Source organism: Mustela erminea, chromosome 2, assembly GCF_009829155.1.
Source record: "Mustela erminea isolate mMusErm1 chromosome 2, mMusErm1.Pri, whole genome shotgun sequence".
Classification (NCBI taxonomy): domain Eukaryota; kingdom Metazoa; phylum Chordata; class Mammalia; order Carnivora; family Mustelidae; genus Mustela; species Mustela erminea.
Window position 1 is genome coordinate 67,185,146 of NC_045615.1, and position 21,123 is coordinate 67,206,268.

General features: G+C 38.8%; 1 protein-coding gene across 1 annotated transcript in view; it reads left to right on the top strand.

The window, feature by feature from the left end:
• Positions 1-17,502: 17,502 nt before the first annotated feature.
• Positions 17,503-21,123, top strand: part of ENPEP (glutamyl aminopeptidase) — an 81,974-nt gene continuing 78,353 nt past the window's right edge. Inside the window, exon 1 of the mRNA XM_032333152.1 lies at positions 17,503-18,415. Coding sequence (XP_032189043.1) covers positions 17,787-18,415 — 629 coding nt within the window. The 5' untranslated portion in view covers positions 17,503-17,786. The remainder of the gene's footprint in view (positions 18,416-21,123) is intronic.

The following is a 21,123-nucleotide window of genomic DNA, read 5'->3' on the forward strand; positions in this document are numbered from 1 at the left end:
ATCTGGTGCCTGTTGTTCAGTCTTGGCTGAAAGTGTAATTGCACTGAAATTTTGAATACTGGGCAGATTTTAATAATTTCCCATCTTGGAAGAGAGGATTTGTAAAGGTGGTGTTTAAAGAATGTCTAAATAAGAGAGGTTGAAGGATGGCAATCTTATTAGAAGAAAGGACTTAAAGCTTTGTTTTCATAATATTTTACACAATACCGAAATAAATATACATTACATCTGAGATTGAAGGAGATTATGGGGAGGGGTTGAACCTGTTCATGGTGCTGCCATTGGATTGGGAGTCTCAGTGTCTGTGCTACCAATAAGTGCTTGGGATTCTTATACAAGTCTGTCCTAACTCTCAACTGAAGATCCCAACATCATCTTTGCAAAGTTTTTGCCCACAAAAGATTAAAATTGTTCCCACCTCCTTTCAAGAACTTAACCGATGGAAAGGTGAACGCTTGGTAGAATATTTAAAACATAGCAGAGCTATCTGCTCTGGAATTTAGCATAGTCTGGCTTCTTAGTTGTGGATCTGGGGTGCAATACAAAAGGGAATATAGTGTGAGGTACCACGGGAGTGGGATGAAGCAAACAAGCAGGCCCCTGCTGAAATTATGGGGTCATGTTTGCCAGATTTATCGTACGATCCATATTTCATGTGGATATAAAGCAGCCCAGCAGTGCTTTCATGAAGCCTGGGTGACTCTCCAGAGGAGAGTTGTAAGACCATCGGAGAAAGAGAGGTTATTCTCCCCCTCATGTACGAGGAAGTACTGATCTAAGTAATGCCTGCCCTCCACCTGAGTTCTTACGGAGACTGTGGTTTCTGGCACCTCTAAAGCAGACGTCATTTTTTTGCCAGAACCTATGCTTACCCACATGCAGTTAAAATCATCTTTAAATTTTGAAAGAACTTCACAAAAATGGCTGCTTTAGATGCTGCATGAAATACAGAAGTGTGTGACATGGAAGTACCTGTGATCTAAAAGGGAATAAGTCATGTAATTATTAGAAGTAGCACAAGGGGGCGCCTGGGTGGTTCAGTTGGTTGAGCGACTGAGTTTGGCTCAGGTCATGGATCCCGGAGTCCTGGAATGGAGTCCTGCGTTAGGCTCCCTGCTAGGGGCGGGGGGTGGGGATGGGGGCGGTCTGCTTCTCCCTCTGACCTTCCCCTTCTCATGCTCGCTCACTCTCATTCTCTTTCTCTTTCTCAAATAAATAAATAAAATATATATTTTTTTAAAAAGTAGCACAAGGTAAGGAGAGGTCAATAACAATATCAAGTATCAACAGAAGAAATGTCAAAAGATTACAGATAAGTGATAGAGAAAATAATAGTATTTTTCAGTTCAGAATGGTGAGCAGTCACTAGATGGAATGGCTTCAATAGGCTTTATGGAAAAAGTGGGGCTTAAAGGCTGAGTTTGTGAGGATTTCAGTGAACAAATTTTGAATCTGTTTTGAATCTTTTTTCCCCTGCAAGATTCATTCTTACTCATTTTCATAGAACTTGCATTTTACAGGGTCACCTTCTCGGGTAAAGGAAAGTTTCAAGAAAGGGAAAATGGCAGCAATTATGAAATTCTGCATTTCTCACTGTTGAAACTCTAATTCATTACATCCTAGAGACAGCTGAATCCTAATGTGGCAGTCCCACAAAACTGCTTCCGGACTCTGACCTCACCAAGGCCGGGAGGGAGAGACATCTTTCATAAGGTGGATGCCTTTTCATTGAATATGAAATAGTGCAAGGAATCACCCATCATTTTGATCATTACCCGAGTCAGTGAACATGACTGATGAACAAGAGACAAAGCTGTTCCAGTACCGCTGTGTATGTTCATGCAAGACTGGTAGCATCATTTTTCTGCCGTCTGTAAGACTATTTCATAGACTGGAGGCTCAGAAAACTGCTGAAGGCAGAACTCTTGCCAATGAAGCGGAGAAAGTATGCTGCTTACTCCTCTCTCCCCACTGGATATGGAAGAGCAAATGTGATCTGCGTATACCAAGAGGAATGCTAAATAGAGCTAGGGAAGTGAAGACTCATGAAACTGGAAAAATATAATTAAACTGTTGAAGGAGGAAAAGACAATGCTCTGTGCAAAGGTGAATTGGGGCAAGTTGGAGAAGGGTGCATACAGCCGGTGAGGATGAGGAGGTCAGGGGTGCATTCTAAATGGAGCAGAATAGAGTCACCCCCTCACTGGCTTCTAAGTGATTGGATTATGAGACCATTTCTGGACTTGGTTCGATTGTGTCACTAAAGATATAAAACATAATTTCAAAACATCTTGGACAAAGGTTGGCATTATATTCCATAAAATTATCATCAGCATTATAATTACTCTTCAGATTAAAACTTCAGGAAGTCTTTTTTACTTCATTTCCCACTTCTTACAACATATGACATTTAATGTCAAATTGAACTTTTTTCTCATCATGCTAAGAATCTGACATGTAACTTTTCAAATAGTGTGAGTGCATGAAAAGAACATTCAAAGATATAATGTCAAAACTTTGTTTTTATTATTCTAGTGCAGAATAGTTTAAAACCATTTCTATGTAAAAAGTATTGATAATTGAATCCAGCAATACCATCGTACTTTATTTTCCTTTTAGAAATAACTAGCAGTAAGTAAATGAAATAAAATTACTGTATATCAGAACATTATTCATATCAGAAGTGGAATCATATAAATTGCATTATGAATACCAAGGTGGATACACGTTCTAGAGTATGTTCATCAGGCAGAGGTAAGGATGTGAGATCCAGATAATCATATAAATTAATATTGCTTAAATTATTGTGTATACAAATGGTGTTGGGAAAACTGGACAACCACATGCAGAAGAATGAAACTGTACCACTTTCTTAAACCACACACAAAAATAAATTCAAAATGGATGAAGGATCTTAATGTGAGACAGGAAACCATCAAAATCCTAGAAGAGAACATGGGCGGAAACTTCTGACCTCAGCTGTAGCAAGGGAAACAAAAGCAAAAAGGAACTACTGGGACTTCATCAAGATAAAAAGCTTCTGCACAACAAAGGAACAATCAACAAAACTAAAAGGCAGTCTATAGAATGAGAGAAGATATTTGCAAAGGACATATTTGATAAAGAGTTGGTATCCAAGATCTACAAAGAACTTATCAAACTCAACACCCAAAAAACAAATAACCCATTTAAGAAATGGGCAGAAGACATGAAGAGATACTTTTCCAAAGAAGACATCCATATGGCTGACACATGAAAAGATCCTCGATATCACTCAGCATCAGGGAAATATAAATCAAAACCACAATGAGATATCACCTCATACCTGCCAGAATGGCTAAAATTAACAACACAAGAAAAAACAGGTATTGGTGAGGATGCAGAAAAAAGGGAATTCTCTTGCACTGCTGGTGGGAATGCAGGCTGGTACAGCCACTCTGGAGAATAGTGTGGAGGTTCCTAAAAAGATAAATATAGAGCTACCCTAGGACCCAGCAATCACATTACTAGGTATTTGCCCAAAGAATACAAAAATACAGATTTGAATGGATATATACACCCTGATATCTATAGCAGCATTATCAACAATAGCCATACTATGGAGAGAGCCCAAATGTCCATCAACTGATGAATGGATAAAGAAGATATCTATCTATCTATCTATCTATCTATCTATATAGATATATATCTATATCTTTATATATGACTCAGCCATCAAAATGAATGAAATCTTGCCATTTGCAATGACGTGGATGGAGCTAGAATGTATTATGCTAAGTGAAATAAGTGAGTCAGAGAAAGACAAATACTATACGATCTCACTCATGTGTGGAATTTAAGAAAGAAAACACATGGGGCACCTGACTGGCTCAATGGGTTAATCCTCTGCCTTCAGCTCAGGTCAAAATCTCAGGGTCCTGGGACCAAGCCTCACATCAGACTCTCTGTTTGGTGGGGAGCCTGTTTCTCCCTCTCTCTTTGCCTGCCTCTCTGCCTACTTGTGATCTCTCTTTCAAATAAATAAATAAATAAAATATTTTTTAAAAAAGAAAGAAAGAAAACACATGAACATATGGGAAAGTGGAAAAGGAAAAAAAGGGGAGAGGGGAACAAGCCATAAGGGACTCTTAATGATAGAGAACAAACTTAGGGTTGATGGAAGGTGGGTTGGGATGGGCTAGTTGGGTGATAGGTATTAAGGAATGCAATTGTGATGAGCACTGGGTATCGTTTCCAAGTGATGAATCACTGAATTCTACTCCAGAAACCAATATTGCACCGTATATTAACTACCTAAAATTTAAATTAAAATAAATGAATAAATTTAAAAATATATTGTATATAACAATCAGCTTATGATTTATATCCTCAGAAGACAGAGATAAATGAAAAGCACCAAGACATTATAACCACTATTCCAAATTGAAGTCAATTCCTAAACTAAAAAATGGTTGTTTTTTGTTTTGTTTTGTTTTTTTTTTAAAGATTTTATTTATCTATTTGACAGAGATCACAAGTAGGCAGAGAGGCAGGCAGAGAGACTGGAGGAGGCAGGCTCCCTGCTGAGCAGAGAGCCCAATGCGGGGCTCCATCCCAGAACCCTGGGATCATGACCCGAGCTGAAGGCAGAGGCTTTAACCCACTCAGCCAGCCAGGAGCCCCCAAAAATGTTTTTAAAAACGTCATGTTCTATGGTGAGTGCTGTGAAGTGTGTAAACCTGGCGATTCACAGACCTGTATCCCTGAGGTTAATAATACATGTTTAGGGGCGCCTGGGTGGCTCAGTGGGTTAAGCCGCTGCCTTCGGCTCAAGTCATGATCTCAGGATCCTGGGATCGAGTCCCGCATCAGGCTCTCTGCTCAGCAGGGGGCCTGCTTCCCTCTCTCTCTCTCTCTCTCTCTGCCTGCCTCTCCATCTACTTGTGATCTCTCTCTGTCAAATAAATAAATAAAATCTTTAAAAAATAATAATAATACATGTTTATAAAAAAATAAAAAAATTAAAAACAAAATAAAACAAACCATCATGTTAACTGTGCATTCATGTATTACCAAATTTGTTGATTGCCTTCTTATGTGCTAGGCGCTATGACAGAAAAGGAATTATTAAATATTACAAAATAGTTAATCTTATAACTAATAAACAGTGGGAAGAGCCTTGGGCTGGGTGTCTAAATGTGGCTCTTCCCTCATCTGGCTTAGAGACCTTTGGAAGGTTACTTAATCTCACCCTAAGTCATAGTTCCTTATCTGTAAACTAGATTATATCTAAAATTGCTTTGCAGCTCTAAATTGCCATGTTTTTATGAATAACAATTTTGCATTGATTTTTAAATAAGTTATGGTTGAATAAAATCTTAGGACAAGTTAGAAATATTGGTTAGGCTTTGATGCTAATGAAACCATGCTCATAACTTTCATTTTGATCTAAGTTCTAGAACAGTCTCATACCAGGTCCTACTGACCAGCTTTGCAGAAATTCAAGGTTAGGGCATGGGTGTGATAGATAAGTGGCAATTCAACTGGGAGCCCAAGCCCTATGAGATAGCACCATACTTTCATCTTTGAAGACCAAAGAACAACACTAAGATTCATTGATTCCTATTGATTTTCCATTATAGACACTAGTAGAAAGTCTCTCCAGGAACTGGTAAAAGGCAGAAAGTGTAACCAGGACAATTGTGCTTTTGTTTGCTACCTTGAAAAGGCGCTAACAGTTTGAGGATGGTGCCATTGAGAAGCTGAAGAAACCGGTAGAAAGGACTTTCTCTACTTAAAGATGGAAAGTGTGCTCCTATGTCCTGAGTAGCAGATCTTGTAGCCAGTTTGGGGAGAAAAGAAGGCATAGGCATTGTGTATTATTCAAAGCCAGTTTTTGTTCAGATTCCCAAGCAAGAGATATTTATTTTGTGCCTCGTATGTACTTGACACACTTCTAGCAAAGGGGATACCACAAGAAGTTCCACTTGGTGGAGGCTACAGTCTTATAGAGTAACTAAGAGACATGACTTCAGGTGCAGAGAAGGTTACGAAAACTATGCAATCGTGTAATGGTATATAAAGTGCAAGGGAGAAGGGAGGAAAGCAGTAATAAAAAAAACTAAGGGCCCCTGAGAAAGTGATATTTGAGATGGGGCGTGAGAGGAGAGGAGAAGACAGTCTTGCAAGAGTTGGGAAAATGTGTTTTAAGGGAATAGCCCAGAGAGGGGACTCTGGAATGTTCAAGGAACAGAAAGAAAGTTCAAGTGAATGGAACCCAGGGGATAAGAAGAAAAGACAACTTGAGGTACTTGCAGGCTGTAGAAAAGACTTTCAAATTGTTTCAATTGGATTGGGAGGCCATTGAGAGTTTTAAGCGAGAAGTAACACGATTTACATTTTTAGAAGATGACTATGGTTGCTGTGTATGTGTATTGGGAAAAGTAAACTTTATAAAGAAAAGTTTCATAAAGCTTTTCTTCACTAAAAAATAAAATCTGATTTAAAACATTTGCTCTATTGGCATATGTGTCTGCATATCACGCATCTTCAATAAAAGCTGAATTGGGTATGTTTCTTATTTGACTGTTCTGTAACCCATGTTGTAAAAACAAGCTCCAAGGGAAGGAGTGACAGTAAGTAATGCCCAAAGGATGGCCCAGGATAGATGGGTGGGGAGGGGCATGGCAGGGCGGGGCAGGGCATGGTAGGGTTGACTGGGAAGGGGGTCACGTGGGAGAGAAGAATGGGAGGGAATGGATAGCACAAGAAAAGATATCTCAGAACAAATTAAAGATCAGTAATCAAAAATATGATTTATGGCAAGATGCAGAAAGAAGGAACCCAGATAAATAATTAATCTTATCTTGTTAAAACAGTAATATGGAATGATAACAGGAAATGGATTTGTATTTTCTAGAGACAGTATAATGTCTTTTCTGAGTTTGCTTAACTTATCAGATCAAGATTTGGAGGAGCCGGTTATTACCACCCAGGGAAGTAAGAGATGCTAATAAACATCTAGGTTTTTTCATGAAGGACTAGAGCCAGTATGCTAATATGTGTGTGTTTATCTTTCACTAAATACTAAATAACATAGTTTCAGGAAAATGCACAAAACAAAATAAGAAAAACAACACAAAAAACTGCAAAAGAATTTTCCCAGAATCTTATATGGGAAAATCAAAGAAAATGATTGGTTTTTTTTTTTTTAACACTTTGATTTATGTGTCCTGGGCTTTTATTTATGTGTGTATTTTTACAGCAGGTATTTCATGTTATACATGTCATTCTGTTGTCCGCCTTTATCACTTAACATATGTAAACAGAGATTACATTTTGTCCATTTTCTTTTTTTCTTATGATGTCTGTATTTGTTATTAAAACACTCAAATACAACATTACAATAAAAATTGGTTAGTATTTTAGAGTGAAAAAGTGGTAAAATGTTGTTATATAGACTTAGTCCAATTTTTAAATTTATAATTTCGGGGGCGGGGGCGGGATTAGAGAGAGAGAGACAGAGAGGAAGAGAGAGAATCTTATGCAGGCTCCACCCCACAACCCTGAGATCATAACCTGAGCCAAAATCAGGAGTCACACGTGTAATTGACTGAGCCACCCACATGCCCTTAAATTTATAATTTAAAAAGGAAATTTGTTTTTCCTTAACTTTAATTTTTTTTGTGACTATCATTTTATCTACTCGTTCTATGTGTATATCTTCTATGAATTTGGCACCATGAGGTATAGTTTGGAGAATACAAAGAGACTGAAAAACATAGCGAATGACCCTAACCTCAATATATTATATGGGGGAAAAGGCATAAATATGTCAAGTCAGTAAAAACAACTCAAAACAGCAAATGAGTAAGTGGAAGACAGTGTGCAACACATATTCTGCAGCACTTTGGAGCACAGATAAGCTAATTCCATGAAAGTAAAGTTAGTTTCTTTAGTCAAACACATTTGTGTGCAGACATTACACCAAATACTGTGACCACAAACAAGCGAGAGATAAAATCCTGAAGATCTAGAGCTATGCCGTCCCCTAGAGTAACCCCTTGCTAAGTGTAGAGCACCTGGAATGTGGTCAGTCCAAATTGAGATGCGTTGTAAGCATAAAATACACTAAATTTTGATAGTATGGACAAAATGTAAAATATTTTATTAATTTTTATATTGAGTACATTTTATAATGACAATGTTTTGTTTTATAAAATGACAATGTTTTGTTTATATTTAAATAAAATATATGACTAAAATTAGTTTCACCTGTTTCTTTTTCATTTTTTAATGTAGCTACTAGAAAATTGGAAGTTACATGTATGGCTCACATTTTACTTCTATTAATCAGTGCTGCTCTGGATTTTAAAAATCTGAAACAGGAAAATGGCAAGCAGGTAAGAGAGGCTGAGAGGGTCAAGCACTTACCATCCACCCAGCAATGTGTGAAGGGGAGGGACGAGTCTTGGCTGATGCCATAAAGAACTGTAATTCTCAAATTTAAAAATAAAACATGGAAAGGGATGAGGAGATACAATGTTCTTGTGAGGAGGGATGATACTCCGCTTCAGACAAACTTGAATTGCAGGTGATGGTGGGATATGCTGGTGGACACAGACTGGCATCATTTTGACCTTGAATCTCAGGAGAAAATTTGGATGGGTGATGAAATTCGGGGGTTTTCTGGATAGATGTCATGGTTAAGTTATCCAAGGCGGGGAGAGAAAGAAGGGAAACTGACATGCGGAGGAACTACATTTAGAGGAAAAGAGGAGAAGACATTAAGAAGACAGAATGCGGAGAGAAGAACCAAAGCAATGGAATGTCATTGGAGCTGAGGGAAGAGGACAGTTGAAGGCAAGGAAAGGTTCGTTCTTTTTTTCTCTGCCCTTTTGTTTATATTCATTCAGTCTTCATTCACCACACTCTTAATAAACACCCACTCTATGTCAGGTATTGTGAGCCTTGCTGGAGACACAGCAAGAAACACTGGTGGTGAAAAAGAGTGTGGTGTGGGGGGAGGAGGCTGTGGCGGCGGAAAAGCAAATGTAGAGATTATAAAGCTTTCACAAATGACACTCAGTCACCAAAGCCATCAGTGTATTGTAGCACCAAAAAGAGCATAAACTAATCAAAGACAGCATTAGAAGGTTGCTTAATGCATATATAAAGCATATAAGGAAGTTAATCTAATATTTAATTATATTTATGTTTGCCATAAATATGCTTTTCCTTACATTTGTTTCTAGAGTATTTATGTTTGCCATAAATATACTTTTCCTTACATTTCTTTCTGGAGTATTCTGAAGTGCAAATAAAATGACCTCTGGAAAACAGCCATAGCACAAAGCAGGTGCTCAGCCTCAGCACCCAAGATTGTTGCATTAGATAATGCACGAGGAGGCTGTCCTATGCTTTGTAGGCTCTTTAGCCTGATCCAGTGCCCCTTCCCACTAGAGCCTAATGTCAATCCTCTCACTTTCCCTCCCTGAGGCTTGACATTCAGAGATGTTGCCAGATATTTCCAGATAATCCCAGAGGGGAGGGCAAAATTGTCCTTGGTTGACAACTACCAGCCTGAAGTAGAAAATCCACAATTAAATAAAACTAATCTGTTGGATAATAGAAACTAGCTAAAATCATGGTGGAGGGTAATTCCTTCAACTTTTGATAGCTAAAGGAATCGAATTTAATTTCTTATTCAGGTAAGACTCCATTCGTAGTGTGGAGATGGGAAGTGGTATGTGGTTGTTGGGAGGCTGAGACATCTTGCCTCTTGTGACTCTTCATTTCCAGTATATGATTTTCCAGATTTCCATGGATGTCAACATGTAGCTGGCAGGCCAAGGAAGAGAGTGTGGAACCACACAGGTGGTATTTTTGCACCAGGTCTGAAGAGAAGTCTATTAGCTAAAATAGAATTACATTTCCACAGTAAAGAAGACTGAGAAGTGTTGCCGCACTGTGAACCCAGAAGGAAAGGGAAATATGCTTCACGAACAACTAGCCAGTCACTGCCAATAAGCCACAATTAGCTTGGACCTCAAATGTCATTTTGTCCTTAATTATCAGATTTGAGTGTCTACATGAGTCGAATTGATAAAACTGTTAGTTAAGTCTCCGTATGTCTTATTGCCATGTGCTGACACTGTTTTTTTTTTTTTTAATGATTTTATTTGTTTATTTGAGAGTGAAAGTATGAGCAGCGGGGAGGGGCACAGGGAGGAGTAAGCTCCCCACCCAGCAGGGAGTGAGGGGCTCTGGCTCTGCTCCAGGACCCAGATCATGACCTGAACTAAAGCTTAACCAACTGAGCCACCCAGGAGCCCCTGCGGACACCACTGCACTGGAGTTGGGAGTTTTGAGTTTCGGTTGCTAAAGGAAGGCAACAAAACAAGTACGGGCTTCTCTGCCAAATGACACACACTTAATACGCAAACAATTTTATAAGCATTTGGGCAAATGAACACCGCTGACCTTCAGAGAGATGCAGGATAGAATGTTAGGTGTTATGACTACAATCACAGATGGGATGGGAACTTGAACACACAGCCAGAGTTATGCCAGGAAAGCAGCATGGCCGATTCTTGATATGGGGGTGAGTATACTTACTCCACGTCTATAACGCTGTAGCTGAGACTTGTGAACCCATCCATCATCAACAGAACAAAATAGCCTTTAATAAAATCATCTGTGGTGATAACTCACTGAGCTCCTGAAATCTATGACTCACTTGAAAAATAGAGTAACAATTAGTTTGCATTAAACAGCATTTGGGCAGGACACTTCTCAAGCTTCTTTTTTATTCTTTCACTATTCTAATAATTGTGGTCATTTAACTAATAAGCGAGGCAGTACATGTACTACCTAGATCTCAAATCTGATTTCTCAGCACTGCCGGGCCAGAGGAGCACCCTCGGGGCAGCAGAGGGCACAAAGTCGTGCAAGATCCACATCCACCTCAGCTCAGAGCACGTTGAGCAGGGGGTTCTCCCAACCACCTGATAGGCTTGACGATAAATAGGCATGTCTTCCATGTTGGACCTTGTAGCACATTTTTCTTTGAAACAATATTGTGATTTGTTGCCTAGGCTAGTTGCAGGATCTACACAGTCTATAATGTAAGCAAGATACAAAGTTATTCAAGGAGGAGTCTGGATGAACCCATAAATAGTACTAAATTCTTTTTGTTGGATTTGGAGGCAGCATGATGTGGTAAGTAGCAGCTGGGGCTCATAATAACTAACTCATAGAATTGCCGGATGCATTAAAAAGACAGCAAATAAAAGACATCTGGCAGCAAGTATGTACCATGAAGGTTGGTTCTGTGTCATTCCATTTTCTTCTTCTTTCTTTCCACCTGAATGCAATTACTTTTCCTTACATTTGTTTCTAGAGTATTCTGAAGTGCAACCAAATGATCCTTGGAAAATAAAATAAAAATATATCCTCCTCATGGTACAGGCCTGTTCAGAACAAAAATGAAGTTAAAATACATACTCAGAGCAAGCAGTGATAAGAAATGAGCATAAACTATCAGCATGTGGCTGAATAATCTTTACAAGTATGTGAAGCTAGAAGGCACTTTGCCTTGGACATGATCTTAGGTTTTTATAAAAATGTCAACAGCAGGTTGCACAGCATTTTTCTTCTATGTATGGACTTTTTTCTGAGCTACTGCACTGGCCCAGCAAAATAAATCCTATAATGAGGGGAGGCCAGGGTGGGGCAGGCATGGCTAGCTGACCACCAAAGACAGGTCCCCTGCTCCTGAAGGGTAGAGCTGTTGCTGTCTGCCTGTCTCTTTGCTTTCAAGAGGAGTCATGGGACGAGTTCTGGGCAATGGTGTGAGTGAAAGCAAAGCGTAAGACAAAAAAGCATACTAAAAATGTGATAAACAAAACCCAGAAGAGATGTCAAGAAAAGAGAACACCAACAGTAGAAACAACATTCCTGTAACTCAGATGGATGACTTTGATCCTTTCAATACAGTTAAAGCCTTTATAACCCCCCAAAGAAAACAACAGTTAAGGATACATTTCATTTGTTAAGATTAATGTGGTAATAAAAAAAACTTTCAAACCAAACAGCCAGTGTTAATAAATAAAAATTGGAAAATTATAGTTTTTTCCTCTGAAAGAAATAATATTCCCAAAGAAAAAGAATAGATCTCTTATAATTTTTGTGGGAGATAAACTCTGAAATCATCATTGCTAGTATAATTCATTCAGACCTTTTATAAAATAAAAGAAATAAAAGAATGTCAGGTGAGTTATTTTCCCTATCCCAATGTTATTTTTGGAGTCTTTTGCAGATAGGAGAAACAAGAGAGAGAAAACATTGCCAAGAGTTTTGACACAACAAAGACTGAAGAAAAAAATGTTGAGTGAATTCAGCACATTAGGAAGTTTAAAAACTCAGAATCTAGAGCTACTGTTTAGTGCACTGAGAAAATTTATAAAAACAATTTTGAAATTCTGAGAGCAACAGAAATCTGGACTATGTTATCACTATTATTTTTCTCCTGCTGTTTCTCTATCCTCTGACAGTCTCCCAGTGTATTAGTGATATTATATGAATATAATATGAAAGCAGTTTAAAATTATAGAAACAATAAATCCTTTTGTTTTGTTTTCTTTGCTTTTCTGAATATTTTTGAAACCTCTACATTCTAAGAACAAAGTGTTTACATACATGTATTTAAGAGTATTTACTACCATTTTTAATGAATGTCCACATTTTAAAGTTTATCTTAGAATTCCTTGTCCAGTAAATTTTTGTTAAGACTTAAGTGTTTATTGAGTCAATATTAATTTGTTGAATGACTTTAAAAATGAACGACTGAATAGTGGCCCAGACACTTTTTGAGAGGTAGGTAAAGTGAACTTTTTTTCCAGGGTAATCCAAATGGATAACAGAAATATGATTGTTGGAGTATCTGGGTGGCTCAGTTGCTTGAGTTTCTGACTCTGCTCAGGTCATGATCTCAAGGTCCTGAGATTGAGTCCCCATTCCGGCTCCGTGCTCAGCAGGGAGTCTGCTTGAGGATTCTCTCCCTTTCCCCCTGCCCCTCCCCCCATCTCTCAAATAATAAACAAATAAATCTTTTTTTAAAAAAAGAAACATGATTGTTGCCTGTGACTAACGAAACCCTTGTGCACATGGGTGATGTGGGTGAGGGACATCATGAAGACAATCTTTGTACCCCAGAAAACCCTGCAGAAGGACTCTCAAGTCAGTCTGGAAACAATAAAGAATAGAGAAGGCATAAACTGATTGTTTCATTGACTTTTATTTTTTGTTGAATTATATTTAGATATGTTTTGGAGGTTTCTTTACATCATCTTCTTTGAAAACCCTTCTTCTTTGCTTCTTGACCTCTTTCTCACTCTATTCTTCCTCATCTTCCCTGCTGTGTAGCTCTTCACATTGTGTTAGTCTTTGGACAAATTCATTATGACCAACTAACAAAACTTAGATGTGGTGTGCTAAAGATTTTCTGTCCTGATATCTGTAGTTTTTTTCAGCTCTTGGAAAAAGTTTGTTGAGATCACTTAATCTTGAAACCAGCTGAACCCTTTAAAACATTTGCTGAGCCCAAATAAAGGATGAAGAATAGGAAATAAGATATAATTGACCAAGATGTAATTGACCAAGATCACACCCAATGTTGCCAGTATGTATTTAATCTCACTGGTCTGCCGAGCCAAATGCTATGGTGCTCTCCTTTTCCAATTCCAGCTAAACCTTTACAGTTCGGAAATACCTGGATTGACCATCGGGTTTATCAAACTGATGTGACTGATAATGGCAACCCTGTAGCAAATTGAAGACAAACGGGTTCCCATCCTCCTTGTTCCCCATAGTAAACAGCCTGATTTGCAGATTCTGCTTCTTCTGTGATGACTAGAGCTTGCCATTATTGTTCGTTATTTTGTTGAACCATGGAATTCAGCTCTGATCAACTGATAGGAGTAAAGAGTCAGTCAAATAGTCACACTATTGCATTAATTACTGACATTTTTGAAGATATTCCTAGTTCTCCAGGTGAGCTGGCAGCACCCCATGTCCATGGAAGGCTCAGTAGCCTCTGGGATAAATGTCATTCTTGGGACCTAACAGAAAAGCTTTAAATTGAAACTCCAAGTGAAAAAGAGAGGTCCACATTGTGTATTCAGTATTACGGTATGTCTCTTACATCAATCTACCTGCTTTGGGGAGGAATTAACCAAGAAGTCTCTTACCTCCTCAGGATCAGGTATGATTTCCAGGTCCTCATCTCCAGGGAATCTCCTTCCAGTCACTCTTGAAATTTGAACTGAGTTTATCTCAGCGTTTTTGGTATATTATGCCCATGAACCCCTCCTAGTCTGGATTTTTGGTGTTCTTTTCCCTCCTTTCTATTTATCCATTCATTTGTTTATTCAATAGTTTGTCAATGAACATTTATGTCATAGGCGGAACAGATATTAGACTTTGCTCCTTGGGTACAAAATAACAACACACATTGTCAAAAGCTCTGGGCAGTCAGAGTGTGGTCTAGGATCTATAAAGTATGGCTTTGCCTTTATTCCACAGTCTTGAACCTACTAAGTGCAAACTGACCAGAGGTAGTCTTTTCAACTTAGTTATATCTAATGTAGACTTTTCAACACAGGATTAGCTGATGTAAACTGTTGAATCTAGGTGAGTGCCTACAATAGTTCATTGGTCTCCTTGTAGAAATAGATTCTCTTTCTCTCTCTCTCTCTCTTTTTTTTTCTGTCCTCCATCAGTGACTGCCTTGACCTTTGCTGTGGATTAGATTTGGCTTTCAAGATCAAGCGCCTCCTGCCACAGACTCAATATTTCAGTGTCAAAGAGAGGAAGGACAGCAAGTACTGCTGTCATGGAATGCAGTGTCATCAAATTATGAAAGCTAGGGGCTTAATATTTAGTAAACACTAGTATGTTGATCCTAGATGTGTTTAATGCACACGTGGGCTCTGCTACACCCACTTATCTGGCTGGCCGATTTACCTCTACAAGGTCAGCTGAGCCCCATCATACTGATACTGATAAGATGTAGTGCCCTTCACTGGGTGTAGCCCTATGGGTTGGGACTAAGACGCTGTGCTTAGAGCTGGGACTTAGACTCAAAATTTACATAGATGTGTGCATGTGTGTATACTCACATACTACATACTACATCACTACATGAATTTAAGTTATTTTATTTCTATCAAAATGGTCACATTTAAATAATGAATTATTTTATAGTGGAATTTTTGGCAGAAGAAGGGAGATATTTTGTAGCAGTTGACCGTTCTTAATCCCCTTTAAGTGCACTCTATCCCAAATGTCTAGTCTTTTATTTTATAAAGGGTCGGAATGAATTATACTGGCAATGATGATTTCAGAGTTTATCTCCCACAAAAATTCTAAGAGATCCATTCTTCTTCTTCGGGAATGTTATTTCTTTCAGAGGAAAAAACTATAATTTTCCAATTTTTATTTATTAACACTGGCTGTTTGGTTTGAATTCTTTTTATTATCACACTAATATTAACAAATAAAATTCCACATTTTATAATTACATTTTCAGTCTAGCCACAAGCATAGGGCTGGTGGTAACATAGCTGTCTTTTCTAGTTGAGGTTGAATTTAACAGTTTCAGGTGTGTTTGTCCTAACAGATTATTTTAGAAATTCTTTCAGTTTAACACAGCTTTATGTACATTTTTCCAAATACTTTTCATTTTAGTCATTATGTTGAGATAACTATGATCCACATTTTCCCTTTCATTTAGTGAAACGTCAGGTGATCGTTCCAATAAAGAGCGGCTTTCTAAAGGACTCAAGCTCAGGAATTTGATTCGCCAAAACTAAACATGCTATGATTTTAAAAAGTCTAGGATTTCTTGCTTCAGAATGTGAAATTAGCAAGTATAAGTGAACCTATTGTAATCGAGAGAAGTATATCCCACTTCCCTTCAATTCTATTTTTCTTACTACTCTTTTCAGCGAGAACAATGGAAATGTACAGAGCAAAATGGACTCTTTTGCTTTAACATCTTTAGTCCCCGCCCTCTCTCCCTGTTTGTTTAACTGGTAATTCAGAATACTTTAAGGTAGCATTTCTGAGTGTTCCATAGAACACAAGTCTCACAAAAGTTACCTCATCAAAAATGGTCTCTCATCAACTCAATGTAAAAATTATTCAATAGTCTATCCTGTCTGGAGATTCACAATATACATTACCATCTGGAGGCTCTGAAGGAATGGACAGTAATAAAAGAACATTCTTAATTTTACCTAACCCAGCATTGCCTGGTCAGCAAGTATAACTATTAATACCCATGAAATGTACTTTAGGAAATACTGACAAAGATTTTTATAACTACTTAACCCTTCAATATTTCTCCTCTGCAGAGAATGGAGGCATTGTCAGTAGTTATATGGACATTGGACTCAGATGACTTGGGCACAAACTCCGATTCTGCTATTTGCTGACTGCGTGACCTTGTTCAAGTGCCTTAGCCTCTGTAAATGTCAGTCTTCCCATGTCTAAGATGGGCATCAAAACAGTACCAACCTTACAGAGTGGTTGGGAAGACTCAACTAAAAACTTCTATAATGTACTTAGCACAGTGCCTGGCACATAGATAATTTTTTGATAATTATTATTGAATCATTACTGTTAGAGATGGCCTGGGGTTTACACCTTAGCTACTCATGAACATTCAAGTCACTGCTGTGATTTCTGTCTTGCCCTTGTCATTCAGAGGCAACCGGATTTACACAGATAATAGATCTCCCAACAGGCCAGCTTTCCACATCTGGCATCTGCTGCAAACATGATCTACACATCAAAGTCTAAGGAAGCCAATCTCACTCGGAGGCCAACCGCAGAGATGAGTTTATCTACCCCAGTGTAGTTATTTATCTTCCTTGTGTTCTGTCCTTTCAATCCTTTCCCTTTCTGCCTCCTTTTTTTTTTTTTTTTTAAATGCTCTTCAGCTCCAGGACCACTTTGGCTAATTTCACGTTCCCTCCCTCTTCCATCCAGACTGAACGGATTCAGAGTCACTTGGCATTGCTTTGCGAATCCAGCAACTCAACAAATATTCACGGACTACCTCAGTGGTCCTTGAATTTTTATGTATCCCTTTGCGTGTCCAAGCCCAGGGTACGACTTTGGTAAAGGCAGAGTCTGAATGTTTATGTAACGGGAGGGGAGAAAAACCGAAAAGAAAACACTTCGCTTCCTTGGCTAGCTACCTGATGAAAAGGCTGAAATCTAAGAAGCCCTGTGGTTAATTAAGAGAGAGAGACTGTGCGCACAACAGGAAGGAGCCACAGACCCAGTGGCAAAGGTTGAGTTTTTCTATGGCAAGCACACTTCTTCCCCAGAATGCTCTCTCCCTGAAAGCTGCTGACAGGGCTTTGGCAAAGTCTCACCCTCCCGCTCCCTGATAAGCTAAGCCCTATTTTATGTTTAACTCACTCCTGAGGAGGTGGGGCGGGGTGGGGATGCGTTGTTTATAAGGAGCTGCGACAGTCTTCTGGTCAGTCCTCTTCCTCCAGCTCAGCCTCCCCTCTGGAGCCCTACCCCCTTGTTTCCGCGTCCCTCCTTGAGTGGCTGGTGGGGAACGTGAACGGAGAGGAAAGAGGCAGGGAGCCAGAGTGGGGTGTGGGAAAAAAACGAAAACAGGCTGCCAAGCCAGGGAATTCCTCGCAATTTGAAAAGGAAGTCAGCTGACCTTCATTCGTTAGGTAACTTTAACATCCTTTTATGCGTAATATTTGACTTTGGAAACAAAAATGAACTTTGCGGAGGAAGAAGACGCTAAGAGGTACTGCATTAAAACGAAACATGTGGCCATAATCTGTGTGGTGGTGGTGGCGGTGGGATTAATAGTAGGACTTTCCGTGGGCTTGACCAGGTGCAGCAGCTCCACGGGGGATGCCGGGCAGGGCCCAGCTCTGGTTCCCTCTGAAGCGCCTTCCCCGGAGAGCCCACCGGAGGACCAAGGGGTCTGCCCTGCCAGAGAAGACGAAAGTGGAGACTGGAAAAACTTCAGGCTGCCGGACTACATCAACCCAGTGCACTACGACTTGGAGGTGAAGCCCCTGCTGGAGGAGGACACGTACACAGGCAGCGTGACCATCTCCATCAACGTGACCAGCCCCACCCGGTACCTGTGGCTGCACCTGCGGGAAACCAGGATCACCCAGCTCCCGGAGCTGAAGAGGTCCTCCGGGGAGCAGGTGCCAGTCAGGCGGTGCTTCGAGTACAAAAAGCAGGAGTATGTGGTGATGGAGGCAGAAGAAGAGCTTGCGCCGGGCAGTGGCGAGGATGCCTACCTCCTGACCTTGAAGTTCGCTGGCTGGCTGAACGGCTCGCTCGTGGGATTTTACAGAACGACGTATGAGGAGGACGGACAGATCAAGTAAATATTCATTTCTGTTTTATTTACCCTCAGCTCACATATTTGCTTTCCATTTCTTTCCCTTTCCTTTTCACTTTCCACCTTTTAATTGTTTTGGGGTCTGTTATCTAAACCTGGTTTCAATTCTGCCTGTCTGCCTGGGGGACAAAAACTCTTTGCCCTGTGGTATTTTCAAAGCCTATCAGAAAACCTGAATGTACAGAGTGAGCTTCATGGAGTCCAAAGAATAAGTGTAAGTCTTTAATTTCATCAGGAAAAATCATAATGTACTACATCCTGTCAGAACGCTGACACTACTTACAGAAACTTACCTCCGGTTTTTAAAATACATGTGTTTAGTAAATTTCGCTGCCATGGTCCGCCATTATATGACAATGATTTAAAAAAGTGAACTTTAAAAAAATACATTACACTAGGGCATCTGGGTGGCTCAGTGGGTTAAAGCCTCTGCCTTTAGCTCAGGTCATGTTCTCAGGGTCCTGGGATCAAGCCCCACATTGGCCTCTCTGCTCAGCAGGGAGCCTGCTTCTCTCTCTCTCTCTCTCTGCCTACTTGTGATCCCTGTCTGTCAAATGAATAAATAAAATCTTTAAAAAAATTTACACTAAATTTAAGAGAAAGTCAGTAAATGTCCATTGTAATTTTGAGTCTTTTAGTGGAGAAGGGATGTTGAAAGGGTATGCAAAATCCATAGAATTGTCTTTGTGTCTTTATCTAGGAAGGAAGGCAGAAGTCTGCCTTTATCTTGTACAGCCAGAACAATGATCCACACATAAGCTTTTAATAAACACTCATTGAGTTCACACGTTAGTGGCAGCGTATGGATAACTCTCTTTGGGCTCACTGTCCATCACACAATATGCAACGGTAATGCTAAGCCTTTTGCAACATAAACAATATATCAAGTAAATATATGTCTTTTTGCATTTCTGTGTCTAGGAAAATGGTTACTTGCCTTGACAATCTATCAGTTGCTATTAGTAGAACTATGTTAAGGCATAAATTCTCTCAATGAATTAAAAAAAAAAAACTTCACTCTGTGGGTGTGGGTCTTGCATCAGGAAGGAAGATTACACTGAGCTATCAGTGAACTTGAAAGTGCTTTGACCTTTGCTTGTGGATTCTTGACAGGCAAATCATTAAGAACCTTAGTGTTTGGGCGCCTGGGTGGCTCAGTCATGAAGCATCTGCCGTTGGCTCAGGTCATGATCCCAGGATCCTAGAATCCAGCTCTGTATCAGGCTTCCTGTTCAGCCGGAAGCCTACTTCTCCCTTTCTCCCTGCCTGTGTTCCCTCTCTTACCATCTCTCTGTCAAATAAATACAATCTGTTAAAAAAAAAAAAAAAGAGAGAGAGAGAGAGAGAGAGAGAAGAAACCTTAGTATCACAGTTCAGCAATATGAGTCTGGGGCCAGCTCACTGAATATCCCTTCCCTATGTTGTTTTAAGCATCTTACAGAGCAAAGTAAAGCTTTTGGTCAAAATTCTTCCCATTGTTTGCCAGAGAGACCCAGGGACTAAAATGAAATGTTTAAGTACCCCTATATTACTGTAGGATACACTAACAAACTGAATAGACATGATAGTCTAAAAAAATATTTGAAGGGAACAGGCTCATATACTGTATCTCTATCTTAATATCACTAGCAATAAAACAATCTTCTTTATTGTTGACATACTTTTTTGTGTTTATAAAAATTAAAAATAATAAAAGCATGGAAAGTTATAAAGAAGGAAAATAAAAAGAAACTATAAAGAGAAACTTCACATCCAATGGTAACTTCGGTTACATGTTGTTAAGTACTTTTTTAGGCAATCAAATTTTAATTATACAATGTCTATGTATTTGTCTATATACCTTTTTGACTTCATATAAGGATTTCCTCTCATTCTGCCATATTTTCAAGAATCTGATTTTAAAAGGCTGTGCGTGAATGCACTGTTAATTTTTAAAGACCTATTTCCTAATACTGGATATTTAAATTGCTTTCAGGATTTATTAGAATAAAAGCATCAGAAAAGAACATAGTTGGAATAAACCTTTAAGTATACATCTGTTTACTTCCTTATGTTAGGTTATATTAAATAAAATAGAATTGCTGGGTCAAAGAGTACAAATATATCAAGAAACTTATAACATTTATTTTGTTTACTTCATAAATAGCACACATTCACTCCAGAAAACTTGGAAAACAGAGAAAATTGTATCCCTGAAGTATAATCATTATTAATATTTAGGTAAATATTCTTCCAGTATTTTTTCTGAATACAGATGAAGATGGCATTGTGTTGGACATTGTATCGTATAACATGTTTTTATGATATATCAACACTTTAACATGGTTGGGTAGATGATTTAATGGATACATGATAGTCTATCATATGAATATAATGTACTTTATTCCACTTTTCTATTAAATCTGGACATTTAAGTGTCTCCTACTTTTTTACTTTTTTTATAAACACTTAGGAAAATATAATAACATTCTTATAAAAATATGTATAACATTTTCCAATAATTCTATAGGAAAATTCCTAGGGCATTGGCCCAAACTTCATACATGTGGATGCATGCAATTGTGTTTATGTGTACAGGTATACACATATGTATAATATGTGCATGCACCTATGTGTGTCTCCAAACTGACTTTCAAAAATATATCCCAAATTACATTTCCACAAATAATGAATAAAAGTGCCTATTTCTC